General features: G+C 37.4%; 1 protein-coding gene and 1 pseudogene across 1 annotated transcript; both read right to left on the reverse strand.

The window, feature by feature from the left end:
* Window positions 1-1,564: 1,564 nt before the first annotated feature.
* LOC111883624 (uncharacterized) lies at window positions 1,565-2,470 on the reverse strand (annotated as a pseudogene).
* A 3,013-nt stretch (window positions 2,471-5,483) lies between these two features.
* Window positions 5,484-7,013, reverse strand: LOC111883650 (uncharacterized). The gene is made up of 2 exons (XM_023879974.3): window positions 6,854-7,013; window positions 5,484-6,013 (listed from the first exon to the last, which is right to left on the reverse strand). The coding sequence occupies exon 2, from the start codon at window positions 5,984-5,986 to the stop codon at window positions 5,714-5,716; it is 273 nt and encodes a 90-aa protein (XP_023735742.1). The 5' UTR covers window positions 5,987-6,013; window positions 6,854-7,013; the 3' UTR covers window positions 5,484-5,713.
* Window positions 7,014-21,213: the final 14,200 nt, after the last annotated feature.

Raw genomic sequence — 21,213 nt, forward strand, 5'->3', positions numbered from 1 at the left:
CACTTTACCCGGAACCGAACTGGAACCGGTTCTATATACCAGTCTGGTTTCCGGTTCTACAAAGTCCCGTTAATCGGTTCCGTGTTTTCCGGGTCCGGGTCCATCCGGTCCAGGTTTGGACCCACTTTCATCCCTAGGCACCTAGGCATGATCCATATGGAGGGGTTGGGTTGGGCGATTGCGATTGATAGTGCGTTCCTCAAAAGATAGAATAGATCGATATTTAAGGAGAGAGGGTAGACGGTCCTGGTGAAGCAGCAAGGTTGCAATATTGTCAAACTTTGGTGACAATCCATTGATAAGATATGTGACCAAGGTTTTCTCGGGTACCGGGGAACCAATGTTGGTGAGTAAACCAGAGATGACCTTCATGCGTTCACAGTAATCAAAAATAAAGAGATCCCCAAGGGTAAAAGTGTGAAGTTCATGATCAAGTTCGATCATTCTTGTTTATTTGTTGTCTTTGAACAAGGTTTCAAGTTTATTCTAGACGGAATGGGCAGTTGCACCAGGTTTTAGGATCATATTGAGGAGGCTTTGAGTGACTGTACCATATATCCACATTTTGACCAGATCATCAAAGTTGAACCAGATGTCATCTTTATCATCAGCAACTTCTGATGTACCTGATAGATGGCCTTTGACCCCGAAACTGTTGCAATGGGTTTGGAAAATCTCCTTCCAGACATCATAATTCAACTGATTTAGAGTCGATATCAGGGGGACATGCAGTTTGATGTTAGTGTCACCGAAGGGATTTTGATTCTTGGAGGATTCAGACATCGTGATAGAATGAGCAGAGAAGAAAGATGTGGATAAATTGAGATATGAGAAGAACAGGGGAGGAAGCAGAAGTGATGACAACAAAGAAGAGAGATGTAGGCGGTAATATGATGACAACGACTGTAGGGTTTAGATGAGAATGAGGGAGAAGAAATCGCCCAGCTATGATACCATGAAACACTATTATTTTCCCATGAATACTTTCATTAAACAATGGAAGATATATACAATGTACATATGGCTCCAATGGACTACATAATACACACAAATGGGCTCTGCATAATATAAACAAATGCGCTAAACTAAATATGGAGAATATAATAAATACATATTTACTAATAATTAATTGTATGAAATAGCAATGTATTTGAGTTTAATTATTAATAGGAACCTTTTATACTTTTATCAATAATAACAATATATTTTGTTTTCTATCGTTTATAGCGATAAACAAATTAAAACTTATAAAATGATAACCATTTTAGGGGTGAGATGAACGTTTTGTTTGAAAACATGACATTTAGTGGGATATTCACAAAAATATTTATTAGAAATGCCTAAATATCTCCATCACACCATCTTTTTCACCATTTACAAAAGGGCAAATGTCATGTTAGCCCATCGAACTTATCGTCTTTTTTTTTTGGTATATTAAGGGAATGAACTATCGTTTAACCTGTTAAAAAAAATCACTTAACCCTCTACAACAGGTTTTAATCTCAATGTAGCCTCATTTCAGTTTCTTATATCCAAATCATTCAATCAATCGGAACCGTATCCTTTAAAATAACAGTTTGACCATTTCCAAGTGAAAAACATTTTCATAAAATAGGAATATGTGAAACTCATCATCTATATGCAATCCACGAGCAATTGCATTAACCCTAATTTGGTGCTTCCCGACCTCCATAGCTGATGTCTGATCATACAAAAACAAATCAAAGTTGCTATTAGGATTTTAGCATAGAAATTTACTTCTTTATATCATTTATAAAACGGATTGAAAGGGATACAAAGATCAAAGTTACTTACTCTGACCAACTGATGAATTCCACCCAAACAAGCACCATATGCAGCTGCACCTGGATATATTCCTCTCGCACCACCAATTATCGAGGTCATGAATACGATCGATCCTCTTGATTTGTTATCCCTCATTCTTTTCGGAACAGCTTTCATCATATACCTTCATAAGTATAGCAATTTACTAGAGCATCCACTTTCCCCAAAATACTCCAAGTTTTCTCCACGGCTTCATCAACTACCGACTCTCTCTCCAATTCCATATCTAATCCAACGATTTCAATAGCAACTTCCTTCAGATCGTTGGTGATCCAATCCGTAACGCCCTTGATGACCTTCTCATCTCCACTAACACCAACCTAAACAAAGAAATAACTACATCAGAATTAGTTCAATTCAGATTTCAGAGGTGAAATCCAATCGAAATTTTAGGCGCAAACATACCTGCATCCGCGTTTTGCTAAATGATAAGCGATGTTTCGTGAAACCGCATCACTGTTGACGGTGAGTAAATGCGAATGTTCAAGAAATCAAGGGTTTCAGAAGGATTGAAAACGATGGCGATGAAATTAGACTTACGCTCAAATTGGACTCCGAACCTTGAAGGCGAATTGAAACAAATTATTAGGCCGATCAACAATGGCGATACCAGCATCACCCCCATCGTCTACAACTCCAAGCTCGAGATCATTAGCCAAACTAGTTTGTATCAGGGCTCTAAAAGGGTTAAGACATATATTTTACAGGCTTACCCGGTATCAGGTCACATAAGAATGTTTTAAAACAGGAAAACTATAGTTCATTCCCTTAATGTACAAAAAAAAAAAAAGTTGAGTGACCTTTTAGAGCAAATACGATAAGTTGGATGGGCTAATATGACATTTGTCCTTTACAAAAATGACAATTGGTTTGGTAATAGACATTTTTGACACATTTCGGATTCCAAACTTATCACCTTTTATGATTTTGAATAAACAAAATTTTTATTTTTCTATTCTAAATGATTAAGAGCGTTCTTTTAATATTATTATACAAATTCAATCATTAGCTTTCTATGTTGTTTTGGCTAAAATAGTTGAAAGGAGGTCATTGAAATTTCAAATTCTCACTCCCTTCTAACCACCTTATCCTCATGTATCATCTTAGGTGTTGTTTTTTTTTGAAGTAAAATTCATGAAGTCTGTGGACCATCTCTGCAACCTTCTGCAGTAGAAGAGGTGGACCAAGCGGCTGCAGATTATAATAAGAAGCGTGTTTGTTTTTTTAACATCTGCATGTTGCTACAGATATTAAAAAATTAAAATAAACTGATTTTATAAACCGAAATAGTTTTTTAATACTGAAAAATTAATAATGTATGATATTTCAGCAAGAATTTATGATATTTCAGCAAAAAATAATGATATTTCAACAAAAAAAAATAATAAAGATATTTTAACAAAAAATAATGATATTTCAACAAAAAAAAAATAAAGATATTCCAACAAAAAAATAATGATATTTCATCAAAAATTATCATTATTCAATATAAAAATCGAAAAAAAAAGAATTCAACAAGAATAAATAAAAAACGAAAAAAAAAAAAATAAGATTTCAGCAAGAAAAAAGAAGAAGACGGGGTTGGAAGAGGCAATACAAGTGTTGCGCCAAACAAAACACGTGCAGAGCTTTTTACTCTGAAGACTTCTAAAAAACATACAACTGTGAGATTAAAAGTGTTACACGTGTGTTGCACTGCGCAGCAATAAGATGTCTAAAGAGATTTTTTACAAAAAAAACAAACAAACACTCACATAACTCTATACCAATTAACATGATAAAATCATTTTAAAACAATAACAAGATTCACACCAAAGCCACATCAATTCATTTATTCTCCTAATTAAATCAAAAGCATAACTTTTTTTCTCACAAAATATCTTTCGACTGGTTGGAATTCACCCCAAATCTAACTGTCCTTCAAGATCCAATGAGCTTAGGACATGGATGATGCACACGGCGATGAAGAACAATATATTTACCAAAGAAGCAGAATATGAAAATATGAAATTGATTTCTAAGGGAGTCGGTCAACAAAGAAGGATATTATAGGAGCTATTGAAGAAAAAAAATGGATAATAGAAACCAAAAAGGGAATCCATGACGTTGAACGATGGATAAAAAAAAATATGAGTGTAAGACGAGGGTTATAAAGTTTGAGGTTTTGGATATTGTAGTTAAAATAAATGGAGTAAAAACATAGGTTGATGAAGAGAAAACAAAAATCTTGTATGACTTCCATTATTTTAGTTTAAATTTTTTGAATATAAGTGATTTTGTACGTATGATCATATTTAATGATCATTTCTACTTATGAAATGTGTATACGCTTTTAACGTTTCATTTTAGACTTATTCGTTCGATAGGTGGGTGTTTTTTTTTTTTGAAACAACAAATATCATTAAATGTCGAAGATTAACAAGTGACTAAATCATGTCAGAAAAACAGTACAAAAGTGTTAACGAAAAAAGAAGCAAAAACAGTTACAATGATAAATGAGTAAAAGTAGAGGAAATCAATTTGGCACAGTCACCACAACCATTTTTACTCATGTGTGCACCATGAGTATGATGGTCTACATCGTGCAGTAAAAGACAGTATTGTCAATCGCTTCTTTGTTTGATAGTTGTGCAATCCTTAACCTGAGTTAAGGAATTGCATGACACTCGAACACGTTCTGTTTCTCAATCCAAGCCATTTGAAAATCTAAGAGTGTACCGTTTGGACAAACTCACACCGAATAAAAGATGATTCACTAATTCGACTTTTTTTGTTGCAGAAAGCGCACATCTTATTAGGAATTTTTATTCCTCTCGCCGTTAGGTTGGTGGGAGTGTGAAATAAATCCAATATATTAAACCAACCCAAATTTTCAAAAAAAATCAGAGACCAAAAACAAATATTCTCATATGTATAATTTTGAAAACAAAAAATGTCTTAATGGGATATATATTCCATATATATTATTTGTTCAAATCCCCTATGATGTATTGTATCCTACTTGAGATATATATCAACTAAACCCTCGTTGTGTCATGTGTGTGAAACATTCTTATGCTAAATGTAATCTTACTCCCAACTATTGTTCTCTATTTGCTTTCGATTGGTGATCGTCTTCCATTCCCATTCTTATCTTTTTAGCTCGCCTTATGTTTGTGTTAAGATCTAATATAATATCATCAAAATTATTATCATCTAGTTAGTGGTTTCTATTTCCTATTGTGATACTTTGATACCCAAAGTTCTTTAGATCAAGAGTAAATTATTGAAATCGTCCCTATGGTCTAGTCAAAATTACACGTTTGGTCTCTAACTTTTTTTTTGCACTCGGATCGTCCCTATGGTTTGATTTTATTACGTTTTTCGTCCCTTGCATACATAAAGTTAGGGACCAAACATGCAATTTTTACCAAACCATAGGGACGAAAAACGCAACAAAATCAAACCACAGGGACGATTCGAGTGCAAAAAAAAACGTTAGAGACCAAACGTGCAATTTTGACCAAACCACAGGGACGATTTCAGTAATTTACTCTTAGATCAACTATTTAATCGTTTGCTTTTTAAAAGATGGCAATCTGCAAACAACAGTTGAATAAAAGTTTGTTAAGCATATGCATGAACTTATAGACAAATAGTTCACGAATAAAAATTTATTTCCCAGGTATTCCACAAAAATACATATAGAGTAGTTGAGAAGATTTCATATAAATTAATGTCTTGATAAATTTATAAAAAGAAACCCCTTAAATCTAGCACTTTTCTACTAAAGTTGATGGTTTTCAATTAAGAGAAGAAACCAAATGCCTTGTCAAAATTACGATACTACCCCTTCCTACATATGTTTTTATTATGATTTATAAATTTGTCACTGAATATATTTAGGGATTTCTCCTTTTCTCAAGAGAGATAAAGAATAGTCAGCTATATCAAACAGATCTTTAATGTTGTGTATGGATCGTTCTTCAGCAGCCAACATGAAAATGGCACGTGCCTGTGCTTTCCTGTGCAATCTTGCTGCTAAATTTAATGGCAGATCAGGTGAATTTAAGCTTCTGAGTATTTGCCTATACAGAGAAAGAACCTTTCCCCTATTTCTTGCCAGATCATCTGCAGTTGCCCAGATAAGCCCTTTCGACATTTGCACACCAAGTGTTTGCTGAAATGTCTAAAACAAGTAAATGTACTCAAAATCCCAATAAAACCTCATCTCAAAAGTCAATTGAATAGTAGAAGGGTATTTTGGAAAATAGTATATTAACTTGTTGCTTAGTTTTATGTTCATTTCAATCAAGCATTAGATCATATTATTGTGGTCTATTTCAGTAATTGTTGTTGTTGCTATTGTTAATTGTTGTGGTGTTTTCAGTCTACAACACATGTTAAGTGGATAATATTTATAATTTGCACATAATTAGCATGTAAACATAAAATACTCACAATTTTAGACAAAATTTAATGAAATAATGTATACAATGATCAGATCTGTTCTTGAACATGTGAATGAAAAAAATGTTGCTAATCTAAAGAAAAAATACACACACAACAACAACTGGAAATTGACTAATTAAACCAATTCAAATCCATAAAAATGCACATAATGAATTCTGATCATTGCAAGTATGATATTTAAGTATTTAACAATCTTGAAAAGAAATGAAGAGATTTTTGCTTTGAAACAACCTGACCCCATACAAGAGCACCTACAGTATGTTCAATAGTATACTCAATACAGCCAGGGGATCATCCAATTCAAACCTTATAAACTTTTCAGCAAAATATCAAAATGTGGAGGATAATTTCAGAAATTTTGAATCAGAACATAATTCGACTCAGAAAAAAATCAGCACAGACTCCTTAACATCAGAACATAATTCGATCAAATAATTTCATCAAAAATCAGATAACAATCGATTTCAGCAAATAATAACCCAATTTCAGCGAGAAATTGGCGATTTCAGCGTATCTGGGGGAGAGAAAAAAAGGAAAATTGAAGAACGGTACATACCTGAAGCAACCTCCGCTGTGCAACGATGGCGCTGGAGGTGTGAGAGGGTGGCGCCGGAGATGCGAGACTGGAGAGCCGATGTGGAGGAGCGGAGTGTCGGAGGTTTGAGAGAGAAGAGGGCGTCGATTAGGTCAGGGCAATTTTGGAAGCGTGTATTAGATTTTTTTATTATTATTAGATACCGTTTTACATCTATTGTTACACTTGTTATTATTATCATTATTACCAAGCAAACAGCGTTAGGCAAATAGTCGTGCGTTGCGGAACGCGTAAAATTACGTATTTAAAATTTTGAAAAATAAATATTAAAATTAATATATGTTATTGAACATAACACCTTTCATATTTTACTATAATATTACATGTTATTCAAAATACAACGCTTTTATTTTTAGAAATATATTAACATTATCTTTTTGTATTTGATGGATTGTTTTCTATCAAAGCCAAAACATCCAATAAATACTACGAAATTTATGTTTGTTTATCACCACACACCTCTACTACTCTGCTTCAATCAAGATTACGCAACTGCAAATGCGCAAAGTGAAATTCATATTCATTAATATCGACTAAATAAATAATGTGATGTACTTATTATTTGTTAAATGCATATCGATGCATCATATTAATTTTCATATTCCAACATCAACAAACTAAAACCACATAGGTATAGTCTGGATACCAACATTTAATTTCTATTAGAGACTAATACAAACATACCCCTACCACAAAAATGTTTGGTTGAGACTAAATGTATATATACAAAAGAACAAAAGCTAAAATGATTACTTTCTCATGACTTGAAATGGAGCATGACAACTCATTTGTATCGATTCTATCAGTACAACATTAAAATATGCATGATGTGCCTTTAGTTCACATGTGATAATTTATAGTATCAAATAGAAAATTATGACTTTAATGGAAACTAAGACCAATTGACATTTAAACAATTTATATGTAGCAATACATTTGCTAATATGACTTCAAATTTTCCAATATCTTCTAGTGTTCAATAAATTCACCTTGTGATGCCAAGGATAAATCCAAATATTAATATTATTCACTGTATTTATACTTGGTCTTGTTATGTTTGATGTTGTTCATGTTATTTTTACATTAAAGAACCAATTAATAATTATTATTAAAAAGTCTTTTGAGTGGTATTAGGGGGTTTCAATTGCATAATAATCAAGGAAATTAAATTAGGGGTTTCAAATGTATAAGAATCAAGGAAAAATGTTTCCATTATTAGATACTAGGCGAATGCTCGTGCGTTGCGCAGAAAGACCTATATAGTTGAAATCTTTACTACTATATGTTTTTTAAATATAACAATAACGTTGTTGTTAAATTTGATATAATAATTTGTATACTAAATTGATATAATATATTGACTATATTGACTTATATGATAATATATACATCTATTATAACTGTATAATTTCAATCATCTGAATGATTTCTACCGGCGGGCTACTCATGAATAATATTAAATATAATATATGGTTTAATGTTATTTATAGTTGTTGTTATTGTTAATTACTTTTTAAAAAATTATTTTTTTAACGTTTTAATTTATATCATTATAATTTTAAAACATCAAACATTGTTTTTTTTTATTTTAAAGGTAACAATATAATCATTTATATAAAGTTGTTTTTAACTATTGTTATTACAAATTATTTAAGCTACTTCTTTGAAAACTTTTAACAATTATAAAAATATATTTAAGAAATATTTTAGTTAAATTGATATTATTATTTAGTTTTTTGCATTTAGCACTACAATTTATCACTTTTAACTATTCACCAAATATTCATTGGGGTTTTTAAGTGGAACTGAAATTTATATTTAAGTTGACACTGTAATGTTATATTTAAATTAATCAATTTAAGTATTTTATCCAAATTGTTCAAAAATTGTTTTAAACTGATGATAGTTTACATATAATAACATATTAAATTTAATAAATTAAATATAATATGTTAAAAGTTAAAGTCATAAGTAGAAGTAAAGAAATTATTTTAATATTGAAATTTAGTTTATTTATGGTTTGATATTTATTTAATGTAATTAACCAAATTATAATCATAATTAGAAAGACATTACAATTTATCATTTTTAATTATTTAGAAAATATTTTTTTGGTTGTTTAAGTTAAACTAAAAGTTATATTTAAGTTGACCATGTAATATGATATTTAAATTAATAATTTATGTATTTTATACAAATTGTTAAAATTTTATACCTTTAAAATGATAATGGTTTACATCCAACAATATATTAAAATTAATAATTTAAGTATAATATGTTAAAAGTTAAAAAAACATAACTTTATATATAAATGTAATTATATTTTTTAATATTGAAATTTAGTTTGTATATGATTACACTTTAAACTTGATATTTATTTAACCTTATTAACCAACTTATAATCATTATTAGAAAGAAATTGAAAAGTCATGAGAGTTTCAAATAAATGTGGTAAAAAAATGAATGAGAGTTTCAAATGAATGTGGTGAAAGGAAAAATGTTTCCTTTATATTATAGTATGATATGATATGATATAGATTATTATTATTATTATTATTATTATTATTATTATTATTATTATTATTATTATTATTATTACTACTACTACTTGGAAGGCACTCGTAAGCAATAATTTAATGAGGCAAAGCAACAATACAAAGTCATATATAAGATGCAAATAGAAAATTAAACATGGAAATAAGAATATGAAACTAAGGTGTCGTTTGGTTCGCTTGTAATTAGAAGGAATTGGAATCTAATTATGTCACTTTCCTTTGTTTGGTTAAAGCTTTCAAAAGGAATTGAATTCCTAAATTACTCAAATTTTCCTTCCAACGAGGGAAAATAAATTTCATCCAAAAACTTAAGGAATTAAAATTCCTTTCAACTAAGAATGTTGAATATTACCATATTATCCATTTTACTTTTAGCACTTCATATGAAACCCCTCTTTCGCCACAATCACTACCACCACCGCTACACACCACCACCATCACCTCCACCGCCACCCACCACCGGTACCTCTGCTACACCACCCTCCATCTACTAGCACCATCACATCAACCACCATTGACCACTACAATTGCCACCCACCATCGTTATCACCACCTCCGCCACAACCACCACCACATCCACCGCCACACCACCCGCCACACACCACCTCTACCACCATCCACCACCACCACCACCGTCACGACCTATACCACCACACTACCTTCCACATCCACCATCACTCACCACCGTGACCATAACATCACTGCCACCATCACCGCCATCACCTCCGCCGCCACCACTAACACCTTCACCACCACCACCGTTACTACCACCATTTCCACCTCCACCACTACACCACCCACCACCTCCGCCACCACCCACCATCACCTCTCTTGCCATCATCATCACTATTTCCACCCTCAACATCACTGCCACCATCACCATCATTTACTAATTTTATAATTTCTATAATATATTTTACATATAAGTTATAAAACAAAGTAAAAATAAGCAAAAAGGCAATTTTGTCATTTTATATTATTTTTAGTTCCATTTTTTGTCAACTAAACATAATATGGAATTAGATTCAAATTTCATTCATGCAAACCAAACAGAATATGAATTCCAATTCATGATAGATTCCGATTCCTTAACAGATTCCAATTCTTTCAAAAGCATTTGGTGAACCAAACGCTACCTAAGAGAAGAGTTGATTAAATGGTAAGATACTCCGGTCTACCCAAGTGTCACAACCAAGGTTGCTTTTCTGTTTAGTCATATATATAACAAGGAGACGATGTTATCAACCGTTTTTATTAGGGGTGTACCACTAATCTTGAATGTTTTTTCATTTTACCAACCATATATTCCAAATTAGACAATAAAACATCATACTTAATATAGATTTCTTTTTTGGACAATTCCCCCAAGCGGTCATGAAATCAATGAAATGTAACAACGTAAATTTCAAAACAAAATTTTCATTTTTCATCAACCAAGTTCATATAAAAACATTCTCAAATATTTTCAACAATAGTTTTTGAAACATAACATATCCCAAGATCATAAAAATCAAACTCTCTTTCTAGTGTGTACGAGTCACGCCGGCGCCTTCCCACGGTCCTCACTAGTACCTGAAACACATAACACAACAACTGTAAGCATAAATGCTTAGTGAGTTCCCCAAAATACCGCATACAACACATACGCCGCTCGAGGCTATAATACGACCCTCCGGTCGACGTGTCTCAGTGGGACCCTCCAGTCCCGTAGCTCGTTGGACCCTCTGGTCCAGTCATAGCTCGTTGGACCCTCCGGTCCGGTCTATAACATCATACAACATACATATATCACATAGCACAAAATCTCATACGTAACACATAAGACCCTCTGGTCAACACATAATACCACTCTAGGTAACGTATAGTGAGAAGACTCACCTCAAGTGTCCCGGTAAGTCTCTGACTCGGAAGAAATGTGATCTAGCCTCCGCCTAATCACATAAAGTAAATACTCTTATAAACATAACTATACTCAAACCTTTGATAACAACCTCATAAGGGTAAAAGACCATTTTACCCCTCTCTTGGCTTAAAGGCCTCATTGTTGACCAACCCTAAAAGTCAACCATAAGTCATCGGTCAAACTTTGACCCGACTCGTCGAGTGCACTTGGGCGACTCGGCGAGTCTACACGTGTCTACTGACTCTCTTAGTCCCTCTTGGCACGTCGAGTCCTTCCCCTTAATCGACGGGTCACACCTGGCATGAATCACGGGGCCACCCCAACTCAACTCGTCGAGTCTCAAGAACATCTCGACAAGTTCTGCTTTGAACTCCAGTCCCCTAACTCTCCCTGACTCACCGAGTTATTTCCCCAACTCGGAAAGTCTACTCACTGAGTGATTTACGGGAAACCCTCATCCTACTCGCCGAGTCTGATCTTCGGACTCGGCGAGTTCATGCCATGCACAAACTCCATAGACCTCCTGAGGTCAGATCTGTTCCTTTAATCCATAGATCTGACCTTCCCAAGCATGATAATCACGTAAAGTTCAGACCTTCACACTCAAATAGCATCTAGATGGTCTTACTTGGTGATTTAGTCCCAAAATAACATCCTAAGTTCATGACTCCCAAAATAACTACAAAAAGCCCCAAGAGTTAAGGTCTTTGGACTCCTTTGAGTCCAGATCCAAAACATGAACTCGAGAAGGGACCAATTGCTCCACAATCTATCCTCTAAAGGGGTTAGAAAACCCTAACTTTAGGAAATCAACACCATAACTGAAGAAGGTCCGAAAAATACCTCAAGATGAAGTCTCTGAGCTCTGAAATCACCAGAATCACACCTCCTTCAGCCTCCTCTTGGCTTCGTTTCCTCCTTCTTGCAATTTCACCAACAAAATGATCACAAATGGCCTGTCCTTCCTCACAAACGTTGTAGATCTCTTAGGGTTTTCTCTCTGGGGTTTGGTAGCCGCAAATAACGGCCCTAAGGGCCTTTAAATAGGTCCCAAACCCAGGAAATTAGGGTTTCATTAAACAGCATGGACTTGCCGAGTCCACTCATGGACTCGCTGAGTCCGGCTGTGAACCCGGATACGAATCCGCGACCATACTCGGCGAGTTTAAACACCAACTCGCCGAGTCTTCTCACAACTTCCAAAAATAATGAACAAAATATTATACCTGGGAATCCGGATGTTACAATTCTCCCCCACTAGAATTAGACTTCGCCCTCGAACTCTCACTCTGCAAACAACTCTGGATGTTGCACCCGCATCTCACGCTCCGGCTCCCAAGTCAACTCTGACCCTTTCCGATGCTGCCACTGGACCTGCACCAGAGGCACCTCCTTGTTCCTCAAAACCTTGATCTTCCGATCCCTAATTGCCACCGGTCTCTCAACATAATTCAGGCTTGCATCCACCTGAATATCTTCTAATGGCACCACTGCCGACTCGTCGGCTATACACTTTCGTAGCTGCGATACGTGGAAAGTGTCATGAATCTGACCCAACTCTATTGGTAACTCCAAACGGTAGGCTACCTTGCCTACCCTCGCGATCACCCTAAAAGGGCCAATATATCGGGGCCCCAACTTGCCCCTCTTCCTGAATCGAATCACTCCTTTCCAAGGAGAGATCTTCAGGAGCACGAAGTCGCCGACCTGAAACTCGAGCTCGGACCGGCGTCTGTCCGCATAACTCTTCTAACGACTCTGAACGGTCAACAACCTCTGTTTGACCTGCTGAATCTGCTCTGTCGTCTGAAGCACGATCTCGGTACTACCCATCACACGATGCCCTACTTCTCCCCAGCAAATGGGGGTCCAACACCTCCTCCCATACAACAGCTCAAAGGGCGGCATACCAATGCTCGAATGATGGCTGTTGTTGTAGGAAAACTCTGCCAAGGGCAAATGCGTGTCCTAACTCCTGCCGAAATCCAACACACATGCTCGGAGCATGTCCTCGAGCGTCTGAATCGTACGCTCACTCTGGCCGTCAGTCTGTGGGTGGTATGCGGTACTAAAATGCAGTTTCGTACCCAATTCTTCATGAAACTTCTTCCAGAATCTGGAAGTGAAACGTACATCTCGATCTGAGACAATCGAGATCGGAACACCATGCCGCGATACCACCTCTCTCACGTACATCTCTGCCAACCTCTCCGTGGAAGAGCTCTCACTAATATCCAGGAAGTGAGCGCTCTTCGTCAACTTGTCCACAATCACCCAAATTGCATCGACACCTCTTGCAGCCCTTGGAAATTTGGTGATGAAATCCATGGTAATCTGTTCCCATTTCCACTCGGTAATCTCTAACGGCTGTAGCTTACCATGTGGACGCTGGTGCTCTGCCTTAACCATGCGACATGTCAAGCATCTCTCTACAAACCATGCGACATTCCTCTTCATATAAGGCCACCAATACTCTCTTTTTAGGTCCAAATACATCTTAGTGCCCCCGGGATGGATCGAGAACTTCGATCGATGAGCCTCTTCAATCAAAATGGTACGCGTTCCGCCCACCGACGGTACCCATATCCGACCCTGAACTGTCATAAGCCCCCGGCTATCGGTAACGAATTCCGATACTAGCCCGACAACTCGCTCTCTCTTCTGGCTTTCTGGACTCATGGCCTCATCCTGGGCCCCACGAATAGCATCCAACACCGGGGTCATCACTGTCAATCTCAAGCAAACATCTCGCATCAGGGCGCCCTCCGCCCTACGACTCAGTGCATCAGCTACAACATTAGCCTTGCCCGGGTGGTACAGGATCTCACAATCATAATCCTTGACCACATCCAACCACCTCCTCTGGCGCATATTCAGGTTGGGCTGATCCATCAAATACTTCAAACTCTTGTGGTCCGTGTATATCATACACCGAACCCCATACAGATAATGTCGCCAAATCTTGAGGGCGAACACGACCTCTCCCAATTCCAGATCATGAGTGGGATACCTCGACTCATGAGGCTTAAGCTGCCTCGATGCATATGCTATCACATGCCCTCTCTGCATAAGCACCACTCCCAATCCGGATATCAATGCATCACAATATACCACAAAATCCTACATCCCTTCCGGGAGGTCTAACACTGGGGCTTCGCATAATTTCCGGTAAAGTGTCTCGAACGAGGTCTGCTAATCCGGACCCCAAGAAAATGCGGCACCCTTCCGGGTCAACCTGGTGAGTGGCACGACGATCTTGGAGAAATCCTTAATAAATCTCTGATAATAGCCGGCCAAACCCAGAAAGCTCCTGATCTCGGTGGGTTATCTCAGCACCTCCCATCTCATGACCGCCTCAATCTTGGCCGGATCGACCAATATCCTATTCTGGTTGACGAGATGCCCCAAAAACTAAACCTCTCGTAACCAGAACTCACATTTGGAGAACTTTGCATAAAGCCTCTTCGATCTCAGAACTCCAAGGATCTCCCTCAAATGCTCCTCGTGTTGTTCTCTAGACCTCGAATACACCAAAATATCATCAATGAATATGATCACCGACCGATCCAACATCGGCCTACACACCCTGTTCATGAGATCCATAAACGCAGCTGGTGCATTGGTGAGCCCAAAAGGCATCACCACGAACTCGTAATGCCCATAACGAGTTCTGAACGTTGTCTTCTGGATATCTTTATCCCGAACCCTCATCTGATGATAACCCGACCTCAAGTCTATGTTGGAAAACCAAGACGCTCCCTGCAACTGATCGAACAGATCATCAATCCTTGGCAACAGATAACGGTTCTTGACCGTTAGCTTGTTCAACTCCCGATAGTCAATACACATCCGATGTAAACTATCATTCTTCTTGACAAAAAGGATTGGCGCTCCCCAAGGTGAGCTACTCGGCCGAATAAACCCCTTCCCTAACAACTCCTGAATCTCTGGTGGCGCGAGGTGATAAGGCGCCTTGGCGATAGGAGCTGCTCCCGGAACCAAATCGATACGGAACTCCACTTGCCTCTCGGGAGGCACACCCGGTAGTTCCTCAGGAAAAACATCCGGAAACTCACACACTATCAGAACCTCATCAATTGAACTTGGCCTCCCAACGGCCACTCGTGTGTCTGACACATAGGCTACGAATCCACTGCAGCCTTGCTGCAAACTCTGCCTCGCCCTGGCGGCTGAACAAAACGCCGACCCACATCGGGTTCCCTCACCGAACACTATAAGTACTCCCCCAATAGGGTCTCGAATCATCACCAACTAACGCTCACATTCTATCACAGATCCATATCGGCTCAACCAATCTATACCCACTATAACACACACATCCCCCATCGCAATCGGAACCAGATCTATCGGAAACTCCACACCGAAGATCTCAAGGACACATCCTCGAATCACATTTGAAGCATACACTGCTCGCTCATCAACTATGGAAACTCGTAGAGGTCGATCTAACGCCTCTCGACGGATACTAATGTGCCGACTAAATGCTACGGAAACAAACGACCGACTCGCACCCGAGTCAAATAATACCAAAGCAAGCACAGGAACTCACAATAAAAGTACCTACGCACATCATCATATAAGCATAATAACTCAACTCAAATAAAAGATGAATATAGGATACATACCAGCCACAACATCGGGCGCTGCGCGGACCTCCTCCGCAGTCAACTGGAAAGCCCTCCCACGAGCCTTCGGTGCCTCGGCCTTCACTAGCAGAACCTTGATAGCCCTAGCAGTAGGCGCAGATCCCTGCGCTGATCCCTGAAGTAGCTGAGGGCACTCGGCCTTCCGATGGCCGGTCTGGTTGCAATGGAAGCAAACCAAAAATCCCTTGGGGCAATCCCTCGCGATATGCCCCTCCTTCCCGCACTTGTAACAACTCGGCGAGTTCCGCTTTGAACTCCAGTCCCCTAACTCTCCCTGACCCACTAAGTTATTTCCCCAACTCGGAAAGTCTACTCACTGAGTGATTTACGGGAAACCCTCATCCTACTCGCCGAGTCTGATCTTCGGACTCGGCGAGTTCATGCCATGCACAAACTCCATAGACCTCCTGAGGTCAGATATGTTCCTTTAATCCATAGATCTGACCTTCCCAAGCATGATAATCACGTAAAGTTCAGACCTTGACACTCAAATAGCATCTAGATGGTCTTACTTGGTGATTTAGTCCCAAAATAACATCCTAAGTTCATGACTCCCAAAATAACTACAAAAAGCCCCAAGGGTTAAGGTCTCTGGACTCCTTTGAGTCCAGATCCAAAACATGAACTCGAGAAGGGACCAATTGCTCCACAATCTATCCTCTAAAGGGGTTAGAAAACCCTAACTCTAGGAAATCAGCACCACAGCTGAAGAAGGTCCGAAAAATACCTCAAGATGAAGTCTCTGAGCTCTGAAATCACCAGAATCACACCTCCTTCAGCCTCCTCTTGGCTTCGTTTCCTCCTTCTTGCAATTTCACCAACAAAATGATCACAAATGGCCTCTCCTTCCTCACAAACGCTCTAGATCTCTTAGGGTTTCTCTCTGGGGTTTGGTAGCCGCAAATAACGGCCCTAAGGGCCTTTAAATAGGTCCCAAACCCAGGAAATTAGGGTTTCATTAAACAGCGTGGACTTGCCGAGTCCACTCATGGACTCGCCAAGTCTGGCTGTGAACCTGGATACGAATCCGCGAACATACTCGGCGAGTTTAAACACCAACTCGCTGAGTCTTCTTACAACTTCCAAAAATAATGAATAAAATATTATACCTGGGAATCCAGATGTTACATGAAATCTCTTATAGATGTGAATCTTTTAATTGTAATCTCACACCACTTTAGGATCCAATATTGCACCGCCTAGAAATATTCACAAGTAACGAGTGTATGCTCAATCGTTTCTGTCTCTTTGTTGCATAATGAGCATGTACTATTAGGTGTGATGACTCCCCTTATTGCAAGAGTATCCGCCACCGAGATCCTACCCATTGTAGCTCTCTAAATGAAGCATCTAACTTTTAGATGAATTATCTTGGACCAACAGATAGGTTGCCCTTTGAACGAAATCAGTTTTGATTCTAATAGCCTCCTTATCGGTACTTGTAAACAGATCACCGACTGAGGAATTTGTAATATCGAAAAGTGTGAGACAAGGAGACCCGCTATTCCTATTCCTATTTATAGTCTCCATGTAGGGACTAAACACTACAATCAATAGTGCTTGTGACAAATTCATAATGCGTATAGTCAAATTGCCAAGAGATAGACCTTCAATCTCACATTTATTATATGTCGACGATGTAACTTTTGATGGGGAATGAGATTATACAAGCATCAGGAATCTGTCCCACATTTTTAAATGCTAATATGCGACATCTGGATTAAAAGTGAACTTTCTCAAATCTCGCATCTTTGGAGTCGGTGTCTCAAACGCATAATTACATGAAATTGCTCGTGTCCATGGATGCCAGGAATCTCGCATCTTTTGAGGCTTTCTATGAAGAAACTAACAAACATTTCTGGTTTGATGAGTTTTTGCAAGTTGTGTGTCGATGCAACAAATAGTATCGGCATTTCGAATGAACTAGTGTTGTGCTTTTAATTTTTCGCATGTTTTAATGTATAATGTCTTATGTGTTTTTTAATGTTTTGTGTGTTTTAATTTCTAGCGTCTTATGTGATTTTAACTTTAAGTTTGTTGTCTTTTACTTTAAAGTGTATTTGTTTTTGGTATTTTATTGTAAATTTTAGTTTTCTATTACTTTTTATATATTTTTTTTGTTTAAAAAAATGATGCATGGCAATAGTGTTCATCCCTCCTAAATGGAAAGATCTTTTAAGAGGTGTGACAAAAATGAGGTGGCACCTACATGAGAGCACTTTTAGTGTATCAAACGTGACATCACTCCTTCTAACTTTATGCAAAACAAAATTTAATCTCATTAAGAAATATTTGAATATATCACCTAAAATAGACTACATCTTATAACACAAAGTAAGCTATAAATCATTTCACGTCCATATAATGGCCATTAAATTATATAAGCGTAGATGTATAGATGTAGCCAAGATTTAGAGGGGAGAAAAATGGACAATAAAGAGGTTTTTTTGTTATCTTTTGATTCAGAAACAATAATGTATGCAATTTTCTTCTATTTTGAAAATGATACCTAATTTAAATTGAAATTCTCCCTAATAATGAAATTTCAATTTTAACCAAACCTTAACAAGCATAAATTAACAAAAGAGAAATTTATTTTCAACAAAATCTAGGTTAAATTAACATTTTGCTAATTAGCAATTCCTAAGATGTAACAATAAACAAACATCAAATCAACAAATAAATAAGTAATCAGTAACCATTAAAATATAAAAAAAATATATTTTTTTTGTAATTTTTAAGAAAATAAATACAAAAATATTTTAATAAAACTCAAAGGCGATAGAAAGTAGGTAGACTGCGTTGTCGGAGCAACGGTTGCAGGGTGGAATCTATGGCGAGGCGGAATAGGGCGGTGAGTCGACGAGGCGTTGAGGGTGAAAGACAGAAGGGAATGAGGTAATGTGTTTGTTTCCTATGGGTTGGGCACCAATTTGCAATAACCAGGGACTGCGTTTACAAGTTTATTTCGAAAATAGTGTATTTTAATATATTAGAACTTTTATAATCATGAGATTTTGAAAAACTAACAGAATCCAATGCCTCCCACCACTGAAGGGCATCACTATCTAGCTTCAATTTTGTATAACTGACTTTCTGTGACTCGGTGAAGTTGCATGAACGGAAAATCCGCCTCATCTTGCGCAACCATTGCATGTATAATGTTGGGTTATCTCCTTCTCGAAAGACAGGGGGTTTGCGGTCCGTGAATGCTTTGAAGGAACTACCCCGCCCTTAGTCACGATCTCTACTAGGATCCCTGCTCCTCTCCTATGTAAATGAGTGGCTCTCTGCTATCACGTCGTGTGGCTCCTCCTTCTCATCTTCTTAATCCTTCGGGGGTAAGTGACCAACAACTTGTATAGCCTGTTGCATCCGCTCTATAGCCCGATCACGTCTCAATAACTCAGCATCGCATGCCTCGAGCTGCTCCTACAGATCAACAATGATAGTAACACTCGTAGTGTTGCGCCCACTACATGTTGGTTGGATTGGTGGTTGACGACCAACAGATGGGGTCTGAAAGATAAATGAAGGTGCCTCTAGGGTATAGTTGACATGGTCTCCGCTAGTACCCCTAACAATGGCATCCTCATCAGCGCGAGAGATGTTTCTAAATAATTAAGAAGTTTTAGGTTTTCGTAGATATTTTGAGGAAATAGAGTTCTTAAAATTACAATCATTATCCTAAGACACTCATCACACACCATCCCCCCCCCCCCCCTTAAGAACCTAAAGCACCTAATTAAGCCCATCTACACTGTGAGTCTGAACACGAGCCTCTATATTAAGTACACTCACAACATGACTTTGATCCAAACTTGTAACATCGTGATTTTTCACCAAAAATTTTTCTTTTATTTTAACCAATTATTATTAGAAAAACGTTAGCGGAAGTCTTATCAAAAAACATCATCAATAGTTATTTAGAAAATCTTTCAAAATCAACCAATCAAAATCCAAAGTTGTAAAATCTAACCAAAACAAACACCAAAAACCCATTGTAAATGAAACATCACATGAAGTCTCAAACTTATATCATCTCTATTATTTAAAAGGACTATAACTACCCATAAGAACCCAACCTCACCAGGCAATCAATAATCAAGCTACCTATACCAATGCAAGCCACAACAACAGGCAAGAAACAAGTGTCAACATCAACACAGTGAGTCAATCTCAAGCACATAAGCATGGAAACAAAACATACACATACATCATGTCAAGTCATGTAACACATCGATCCATGCATTGTTCATCGATAAACATTAACATATACGAATATACATTAATCTGAACATTCTTTCATCATAATAATTATTTATTTATTTGCTTCCATTTAATTACTATTAATGCCCCTCGCTAGCTAAGTTCTATTCATCGCTAACACTCCCCAAATAAAGACTTTGTTCCCTACTAGCGTGACTTGGCGACCCAGTGCACCAAATGGGGCACGACTCCCACGTGTAACATTGTCCCTGGTTTGACGTCTTCGCTACTCCGACCTTGTGCGTATAAGACAATGTGTTGTCGTTCGAGGGTGTTTTAGTAGAACATCTATTGCATGCCTACACCTAAACATGATGCTTGATCCAACCTCATCAATGGCCAGCATCACTCCGGTCTTGGTACACGATTGTACCAATACCATGTCTCGATATAGTCATCTAGAAAACCATTCGATGTCGACTTGGCTTAGGCTCTTTTCCTCGATAGATAATCTTCCACCACGAAAACTCATCAGGGCACGTACCTAAGTGAGGTTTCTACCCTTTAATCCCACTACGTGTATTTACCCTTTAATTTAATTAATTAGGTAATTAATTAACTTTCTCTCATATGAGAAAAACACACAACTCACCAATATAATTATGTAATCATGCAAGTGAATTAATAATATTAATCCATGCCATACTACATCTATCCAACACACAATCCAAGGCATATCAAACACAAGGTATATATAAAAATATATCATGGGATATAATTAGATACACCTTTTAATAACCCAACATCTAGCATGCATTTCCTAGTTTCATTTAAGAGTGAAAAAATAGAAAATATAGCATGCATGACATCACAATACAACCATATAAAAGTCCTCACTTCTAGCATGGACCTAACACTCACATGTTGCATCAATTGATTAGTTCAAGGTTCTAGCATACATCAATTACCTAGTTCAGTTGTGTCCTC

Source organism: Lactuca sativa, chromosome 4 (assembly GCF_002870075.4).
Source record: "Lactuca sativa cultivar Salinas chromosome 4, Lsat_Salinas_v11, whole genome shotgun sequence".
Lineage (NCBI taxonomy): Eukaryota > Viridiplantae > Streptophyta > Magnoliopsida > Asterales > Asteraceae > Lactuca > Lactuca sativa.

Coding starts and splice junctions, on each gene's coding strand:
- LOC111883650 (XM_023879974.3), bottom strand. CDS start 5,986: ATGTCGAAAGGGCTTATCTGGGCAACTGCAGATGATCTGGCAAGAAAT.